This window comes from Lottia gigantea, assembly GCF_000327385.1.
Source record: "Lottia gigantea unplaced genomic scaffold LOTGIsca_131, whole genome shotgun sequence".
NCBI lineage: Eukaryota > Metazoa > Mollusca > Gastropoda > Lottiidae > Lottia > Lottia gigantea.
The window spans coordinates 427,171-437,478 of NW_008707443.1; the positions used below are offsets into that span (position 1 = coordinate 427,171).

General features: G+C 31.1%; 1 protein-coding gene across 1 annotated transcript; it reads right to left on the minus strand.

Annotated features, from left to right (window-relative positions):
* Window positions 1-3,225: 3,225 nt before the first annotated feature.
* LOTGIDRAFT_225073 (hypothetical protein) lies at window positions 3,226-9,753 on the minus strand. Its single transcript, XM_009049206.1, has 6 exons — window positions 9,491-9,753; window positions 7,766-7,877; window positions 7,452-7,535; window positions 6,797-6,990; window positions 6,314-6,394; window positions 3,226-6,043 (listed from the first exon to the last, which is right to left on the minus strand). The coding sequence occupies exons 1-6, from the start codon at window positions 9,528-9,530 to the stop codon at window positions 5,904-5,906; spliced, it is 651 nt and encodes a 216-aa protein (XP_009047454.1). The 5' UTR covers window positions 9,531-9,753; the 3' UTR covers window positions 3,226-5,903.
* Between the last annotated feature and the right edge of the window lie 555 nt (window positions 9,754-10,308).

Here is a 10,308-nt window from a genome sequence, read left to right on the forward strand (position 1 = left end):
ATTCATTCATTCATTTGGGGGAATTTCAATAGACTCAATGAAAAGATGATGAAATGGACTTATCCTATCAAACTCTCAGAAATAGAATGAATGTTCAATGACATTTTGCTTTTTTTCTATTCAAATCTTGCCATTGATGAGAATGATACAGTGACCATAGAGCAATAAGTTTATCATCAATAAGATTTTCTACTTCATCTAATATTACACACTGTGTCTATGATGGTCTACATTGATTTTTTAATTAGCTTTCCATCTTAAACAAAATGAATAATAAAATGTTGGAAAAGGAAGAAATATGAGACGTCCTGTGGTGTACAATGCAGGAAGTTGGCATGGAATAAGTAGGAATATATATATGAACATTATTGAAAGTGGCTGTGGGATATAGTTGGGAATCTTATTTTACTACTTTTGCTATCATGTAGGAAATATTATGGTCTTTATGGAGAACTCCTTGGTAATACAATAAATCTGCTTCTTGCATTTTGGCTGATTTGTTTGTTCAGACATGAATTGATCTGGTTGTATTTTATGATTTTAACCATTATAGTAGTGGCGGGTATCGTATAAAGCAGATCATGCTTACCCTTTTGAAACATTCTTTGTTTTGACAAGATTTTTGATAGACAGAATTGTCTTGCTAGTACAGATTTTTACTATACTGCACTTGTTATGGTATCAGTTTCTATATAATTCCCACTTTTAGGTCAAATACTGTTGTTTTGACACTTCAAAAGATATTTTTCGATGACATCATGTGTTTCAGAAAAGTAAGCATGATTTTTTTTAGTCCCTTTTAAACTTAGGCTGTTAGAATTTAGGTAATTTGGTCACAGATAATTCAGTCACTGGGGATTTTTGACAGTAAATTGGTGATGGAATATTGGTCGCAAGTAAATTGGCCACAGTTCTATGGTTACAATATTTTGGTCAAAATGTAAATTTGTCACAGTTTATTGATCGAAATGTAAATTGATCATAGTCGTCTACAATTGTAAATTGGTTACAGTAGTATAAATAAATTCCAAGAATAGTGGAACTTAAAGACTTTGAAATCATTGGCAAAATTAGATGCACCAAGACAGAGAGTTAAAGTTAAGAATGCCTAATTGTCCTAGCCCAAGAGTATTCAAATAAACATTCAAAATAGAATAAATAGAGAAAAGTGAGGTATAAAAGAAATGGTGTAATTTCATCAAAAACTGATACTGTAGCTATAAATAATTTATGTGGTCTGACACATTAAAAGTCTGTAAATTACTTTTCAGCTCCTCAATACTCAATATCAGACCAAGTAATAGCCAACCTTCCACCAAATTCTTATTTAACACTCCCATGACATTTTATTTCTTGTTTATAGGTTTGGAAACTCAACAAATGATTTTATACACTCTCATTAATTCAGGTTCTAATCAAAATTTATTTAAGAAGAAACGACCACCAATTCAGCAAAATACAATGCTAGAACACAGGGGAAACTTCAGCTGTTAGTGTAAAAGAGTTATCATTGAATGGCTGCAACAATTCACTGATAAACTGCAATTCTAATCACATTACACAATGTGTTGAAAGCTATATTGTCATGCAATTGGGAAGGTAATGTTTTGTCCCATTAGATCATTTTTTTTTATTGCATTTTAGAAATCTCTTTGATGACAAATGAAAATTTTATATTAATGTAAAATTGTCAGTGAGATTCAGAAAATAAAACTTCCACATAATTTTTAACACGTACATGACAAGTCATTAATCATAACAAAAACACTTTTCATGAACAATAATAGATATTACAAAATACTTTTTCATAACTTTAAAATTTTCTATTCAATGAATGAACAACAATAAACATTATTGAGTCATAATTCGTATAACTAATTCAAATCCTTGCAGCCCCAAATGACATATTATAAATCATGACATTGAAAATCAATGAAATGAGTATTTACATCCTACAACTTTCCTGTTCTCATAATTGGCATAATAAACATCATAAATAATGTACCTTTATGAAGGGGATTTTCTAAATACAGCCTCTGTTTCCTAGACTCTTTTTTACTTCTTGTTGAGGGATCTTTATTGTTGCACTAAACTACTATGTGAACTCCTCTGGAGCTTTAGTCAAAACTGATTGAGAGAAACAAAAAATCCATACTGAGCACATATACCCGAGGTCTAGATAAGCATTTATCAATTATGTTTTTGTTCATGTCGAGCTGTAGGCGTAGGGTAGGCATATCATCGACATCATAATACAATGCAATAAAGACTTTTTATTCTAACCTGCACAAATCATTAAAAACATACATTGCATCAGTATCACCCAAATCGGCAAATATTACCACTTGTTGAATAATGGCAAAATCTTCAATCTCTTTGTTTATTTAACTGTCAAATTATTCTTTCGTTTCTCTACATTTTTTGTACGTAACCATATTGATTTTAACGGAACTCATTTATACAATTTCATTTAAAATAGATTGAATTACTTACCTTAAGAAGAATGCCATATATTCCTTATAGTGGTTGGCACGTATTTAAATCAAGTTATTCAGTATTTCATCAATAATTTGTACTTGTTTACATTAATAAGATCATTCGTTCGAACAGGTGTCCGTTTAGTAAACAATGGGCTATACAAATTTCGACCTTGGATAAAAATCAAAACGAAAGAATTTACACAGCTAAATGTTGCCCAACTATTGCAATACTCGTAATTCAAACGTGGTACTAGTTTTCCTTGTGATACCAGATCCAAAATAAGGCAGATGATGTTCCCTACACCAACCTGAAAATGTTGTACCACTATTGGCTTTCGTGAAATTTGGTAAATAATTGCTTACTGATATCAGAGAGTATAGTCTATCTATACTCTCTGCTGATGTCAATAAAGCAATTTTACCAATGAAGTATCTAAAGAGTTACCTCCCATAAAATGAAATGAGAATTTGAATAAGAATATAAAGGTTTTGGAGCACTTTCTTGCAGCATTCTTATTTCATGTTTAACATCTTCTATTCATTTACCTCAAATAAAACTGACCAGATCAGCATGACATCACTATTGCAAACCCCATTTGCTGAATTGGAATATAACATCAAAGCCAACCAAAGAACTATAGAGTACTATTTTAGTTGTATGGTTACAAGACAATCTTAAAAACTTAGCCAAATGTGCAAATTCAATATTGCTTTAAGGGTACCCATCAAAAAATAGAAATTTAGTGTGTTCATTTGCTCTTTTAATAATACACAAATTATACATATTTTAGCAAGTAGAAATGGTCTAGTTGAAATAACAGTTGAAATGATGACCTTCACAGTAAGGCCACAATAACAAAAAAAAAAAGAAAGATGATATTTTGAAACTGAACAAGGTTACATAACATTGTACTTGAAGACCAAAAACTGTACAATGTATTGTGACATCAAAGTCTAGGTTTCTATATAATTCAAGTATGCAAAATAATATATATAATGGATAGCAAGAAACTTATATTTGTATATAAATTATAATATAGAATGGATGAAGTGAAATAAAAATAACTTAATAAGTGTACTTTGATAAATATAGATTGCTATCACCGATTTTGAAAATTTTGAATTGTGCACGAGTTGTGGCTTGAATTGTTCTTAGGCAGTATATCTTTTACCCTAAAGTAACGGTCACATATTGGTTAAAGGTAGTATACTCTTACAAACATGACCGCTGTCAGTTGTTTTCTTTGTAAAGTAGGTTAGCAAAGAGATGTGTTGTATTAACACTTTTCTGTTTGTAGAAGAAAGTTTGCAAAACTAATCAACCCCAAAATACAATTAAGCAATAGAAAAACTTAATTCTGAATAATCCAACAAAAGAGAAATATATTTCAATCCTCTAACTTTAACTCTAGCACAATCATAATTTCCATATTTTATCAAGGAGTTGAATATGTTTATTATATTTATAATATATACATTATAATCACTTTTACACAAAATGGGAATGAACATAAATATTTAACGTGCAAAACTTTATTATTGAATAAAACTTTTATCTACAAATATATAAAAAAAATTAGGATTCAATATCAGAATTAGCTACATTCATATCTGGATATCTCTATTGCAATTTTGTTTTTAACCAAAATGTTATATTTTCATATGTAGTCCATTTAGGAGTTCTTATATGATATCAAATCAAAGATCCAGGACTATAATTTGAAACATAAGTTCCAAATATGAATGCATCTTCCATAAACTGGAAAGTTTTCTTGTTCTACCCTTTATAAATATGTGGCTTTAAGAGGCAACTTAAGAGAAACCCAATGCAAAAATCAACAATTATAAATTTCATTCTCCGCTTCAATAATTAAGGATTAGAATTCTGACATAAATAACTCAAACTTTGACTGTAAAATGCAAAATTTGTCTGCATTAAGTCCCAATATCCAAAAATCGCAACTCCCTTATATTTTACCAATAACAAATTTTCCTTTATAACAAAACAGATTCGATGATCAATTTGCAAAGACAGATGATTTCAACTAACAAAGTTTTGAAGATATTGTTGATAATTTGCAATTGACAATTTGAACACCATCCGAAAGCAATAATGAACTTACATCATTAGCGTTCAGGGTCTTTATTCTGCAACCTATGGCATTTTGTAGTCTGAACATCACCTCCTAAACATCATTTTAAAGTAATCTCATTAATTAACAATTAGTAACAAATAAATTCTTAGGTTCATTGAAATTGTTCATAAATTATGCTATAGAGAAATTGACTATGTTTAAGTGAAGGGGAGAGGTAATGAATAAATAAATAAGTCTTAGAATTACAGATATTTGCAGGACAGATTCCCTTTTTGCACTTCAACTCAAACTATTTAGCCCAGATAGATGACAGACCGTGCAAACCGAGAAACGGAAACTACATTTACAAATGGCATTTAACTCACAATCTTTGCAAAACACACATGAAAAAATAATTTTCAGCTATAATAGCATTTACTCTCACAATAGTGGCATTGAATTTATTGTCTAAAAACAGTACAATATAAGATTTGTACCATTACCTTTTCTTTCCACTGGGTCTTTGTACATTAACAATAAACATTTTGTATAATATACTTTATATAATAATATAATAGCAACTCTTAAGCATGATCATCAAAAATAGCAAGATGCCATGCAAATAGGTATTAATTCATTTGAAAACTGTTTCAAACTTTTCAAATTTAGATATTTTTCTGCATGATGCAGCAATCAAACCTTTACCAATGGAAAAGCAGAAAATAGACTTTCTAAAGTTTTACCAAGACTTTCCAAAGTTTTACCAAATGATATCTATTACAAAGCAGCCCTCTAAAATCCTCTAGGCAGAGCAAAGCTGTGGTGGACGGCTACATAGATGCATCAAAGCCACAACAACACTTGACTTGAAGTTGTCCTAACAGAATGCCTGGTTTCAAGCAACAGGTAATGGAATGGTTACATTTAACATGGTGGTAATGATTATGAAAAGATTACAATACCTCCATACAATTAGCAATCATAACAATAGACAATTAAATATACTGGAGACGAAATCAAATTGCCCAACAAAAGCAATTTTACAAATTTCACTTCCATTCAAGAATATACAATACAATTATCACAATATGTTATATAGTTTTGATGATTGCTTTAAATGAGTTATAAGTTAAGTTCATTCTGAATTTGATAAGTAACTCAAACTCAAAAGCTTAACACTGAGTTAAAATTAACTCTTTGAGTCAACTTCTGAAAATAACCATAACTCATTTTTAACTCATCAACTAGATATTTTTGATGATCATGCCAAATGACCCCAACCCTTTTAGTCTTTTTATCATGATAACGTAAGTAACAAAGATGAAATAACATTATTTGAACTAGAGTCCTAAACATTACAACACTGTTTTTTGGGTCCTGACGAATTTTCCGTAGGAGCAACTGTTATCGTTTGTACATTTGTACTAGGTGAATGTTCATCATCAGGACTATCACGGATTTGCTTCTGAGAAACTATCTTGTAAATCTCTGAAAAAATAAAACATTTCCTAATAATGAATGTTTTATGACTTTTATGTGTACGATAGTTGATTTTAACCCTTATGCATCATGACATTTGAATAGCTCTTCGGTTTTTCAAGAAAAATTTACATTTTCAGACTGCATGCTTTGGAGATGAGCATAATTTCACCAGGTGTTCAAGTTAAGATATGAATGTCAACATAAAATGCACTGGACATTATCATTTTATTGACCAGAGATTGACCAAGGACTCAAAATATTCAATAAAATACAAACCTGTTAAAATATTCTGAAATGCAGCTTCAACATTTGTTGAATCTAAAGCTGAAGTTTCAATAAACGATAATGAATTTTTCTCTGAAAATGAAAAGGTTAATTGTTACATACTAAAAACAATTACAAACTTTTCATCACAACAACAGGAAGAGTGCTTGAGACATTTTTGATGTTGTGGAAGCATTCTTGTTATCTGTCCTTTACTATTAGTAAGGTTAAGGAAAACGTTTTCATTCTTATTCTTATGGAGTTACCTAAACGTATCATAGATCAATACCATGGACAGTAGCTTTTGATGAAATACTAACTTACTGCTCAATAAAGATAATGGCTACTGTATCAAATTTGATTTTTATGCAAACAATGTTTTTGACATTCTCAAGCTAGATACTATAATATAACACCATCAATCAACTGCCTTGTTATCTTCCTAAAAATTCAATGACTAACATTATATTCTTATTGAAACTGAAAATTTCATACCTGCAAAGGCTTTGGCTTCATCTGTTGGCACTGCCCGAAGATGTCTTAAATCACTTTTATTACCCACTAACATTATGACAATATTTTGATCTGCATGGTCTCGTAATTCCTTTAACCATCTTTCTACATTTTCATAGGTTAAATGTTTAGCTATGTCATAAGTTAATAGGGCACCTACAGCACCACGATAATATCTGTAATAAACGTTATAATATAAAAGTAGTCAATTACCTCTATAGAAGAATAAAAAATAAGATTTTGAGAGAATTCAATTTCTACATTATATTTGTAAGAGAATTGGAATACATCTCAAAGTAGCAATGTCTCAAAGTCCCAAATCTTTGCTGAAAATATTCCTCTATAAAACAAATTTAGAAGACATAATGTGTGCTCATATTTATCTTTTTATCAACACAAAGACATTATAAGACTAATTTGAGACAGCTATTCACAATTTAAAAACACTTTTCACTTTGCTCAAACCATAAATTGAAGCTCATGAACAGATTAACCCAGACACCAGCCAAAAGAAAAATTACTAATGTAATGTTTCAAAGGGATTTCCAGGGTAATAACACTAATAGATTGCATCAATGGTCAACTTTCAAACCAGATTTAAAGCATTCAAACCACTATATATAGCAAATATACTTACGCACTAGTTATAGCTCGATACCTCTCTTGACCAGCAGTATCCCATATCTGTGCTTTGATTGTTTTAGAATCTACTTGTATGCTCCTATAAAAACATACAGATTAAAACTATAAATTTAGAAAAAAATTCAGCATTTCCTCCATATTGCTAAAAGTTGAAACGAATCTCAGCTACTTCAATGATAATGTAGATTTCAATAATTGAAATATCATGAAGGGTTTAAAATTTCAATTTTCTGATTTAAAAAGGTTTATCAGAAATTTCTCTAAATGGTCTGAAGTAAATCTCAAGAATAGTCTGAACTCAAGTCTTACCTCGTGGCAAACTCTACACCAATTGTACTTTTACTTTCTAAATTGAACTCATTTCTTGTGAATCTTGACAATAAATTACTTTTTCCTACACCAGAATCACCAATTAGTACAACTGAAATACAAAAATATCAGTGATTAATACATGGTGTAGGATTATGAAAAATACATGGTATAACTCATCCTACTGTATAATTTCTGACAGTAAGCTTATACAAATTACTAATCATGTCAAAATGAAGTACATTTATAAAAAGCTTCCGAACTTAACTAGCTATAAATTCTTCAAAAAGATTATTCTGACTGATTTCACAGGAAAAAATTGGAAAAAAGAGTGTTTGTAACATGATTACAAATAAAATATATTAAGTTCTACTTTTCCAAATGCCATTCACAAGATCCATATCATTGATCTTAGCATGCATATGAATACAGCATGAGCACACGTGTGGATTCAATGTAACCATTTTCAAATTCTGCAACCTGTTCAATATCAAGTTAAAGGATTGAAAGTGAACTGAACAGTTTTCCAATATATATGGATTATTTATTGTTCAAAATCTAGTTTATGTCAATGTGTTATGATGACTCATGTCAGTATGTTTCTATATCAAGAAGATCCAGTCATAGCTTATCAAAAAGGTTAAGTCATATTGGAATCCATCTAATAAGCTCTATTTCAGGATATTAATGTTCTTAAAATTGATATGGATATTTAGAATTGCACTAGATCAATATGTTAACCAGGACATTAATAGTAAGCTTATGTTTTAAACAAAATAACTTTCTATTAAATTGCAATGTCTAGTCAGCTTTTACCAAGATTAAATTTTTCAAATAACCCTAACATACAGCCCTGAAGATAAGTTTCATCACCATATCTGATTAACTTTATGTAAAATGATTGACAGGGAGGATTTGACCTTGCACCTAATCAGGCACAGTCACCCGTGATTAATAAAAAATGTCCTTGTCAATTTTATCTGGACATAACGGTGTACAGTATATCATTACCCAACTGCAAGAAAAATGCAAAAAATTCAATATCACATAAAGTACCGGTATAACCTTGACCATTTCATCAACTTTGATTTCTTTGAATCAAAATCAGTTAATTTTTCAAAGGAAAATTCTATCAAAAGTTGTGAAGGCACTATCTTGAACTACAGTACTGTTTACCAGAATCGTTATCTCGTAAGATATACTCTACCTCTGCTACTGATAATTCGAAGGAGCACTTTTTGCTATTATGTATTTCAAAAGCAAAGTACACTCTGTCAAGATCACCAAAAGGCTTCATACCAATCTTATCCAAAATGATGATCTTAGATGCTGTTCTGGTCCAGAACTGTCCCCCTATGTAAAGCTGGTTAACACTAATAAATTTTCGGTGCTGTCTCAGTGTCTAGAACTACGGTAAAGTCAGATAATAGATATCTTGGCTGGACCAAATAGCTGAGTAGTAGCACATTTCCTCTGATCTCTAAGACAATATTAAGGATTCCTTGACCCAGAGCTGGGTTGCACAGGTCTTTTACTACCGTACTGCCTTGGTTTTTCTAATCGTGGCAGTTCTGTCAAAACAAACATTGAATGACAGCGAATCTACATGTACAATGTCACTGTGAACTTGTCTCTAGATTCTATCATAACTTTATTACTAGTGTCTCAATAAACAGAATATTCCACTGCCAAAATATTACCTTCAACCACATATGCAATACCTACCTTTAAATAAATAATCGTATTCGTCATCTTTCGTTCCCATTATTCTACTCTTCCGCTTGACAGTTGGGGTAAACAAACACTTCAGTCGTCAAAATAACGACTTAGAATGAAAATTACACCGAGTTGTCAAATTCTAAATAAACAAAATAAGACCCTAATAAACAATTTACTAGGAATATTGACCGATGGTCTTGATTTTTAACGATATATCTCCGATTTTTTAACCTATCTTTTAATGTCTGAACAAATATGGCGGATGTTCGACGCCCCTTGGTTCAGTGCGCATGAAGGTGACGTCATTTTGAGAAAACGGAAGTGGGTGCGATATTCTACTTTTGGTTTATCAAGTTATTTAGGGCTAACTAACTCATGCAACCGCCACGTTGTCTGAAATGACATAAGATGACACTGTAATTGACATTGGCAAATAAACTTTTTACTTCCCACTTCTTTGCTCTATGAAGAGAGATGGACAACATATGAATGACAATGTAGCTGATAGGGTCATGCCTCGCATGATAATGTGCGCCAACGCTGCTGAAATTCTCCAAATGACCAAATTTCAACTTTCTTGAGATCTCCAACAAAATCGTATTGGTTACTTTTGTACACATGCACTGGGCTATGCCAAGAACAATAACATAACATAGCATAGCATAGCTACTACTTACCCTGTCCTACCTAACCTAAGTGAAATGAAGCAGACGAAGGGCTAGGCCTATTTAACTCAATAACCGTTCATCAGATCCTGCTAACAAATCCTCTGAGATCGAACAAATTCACAGGACAGCAACTGATTCAATTCGTATTGATAAGAG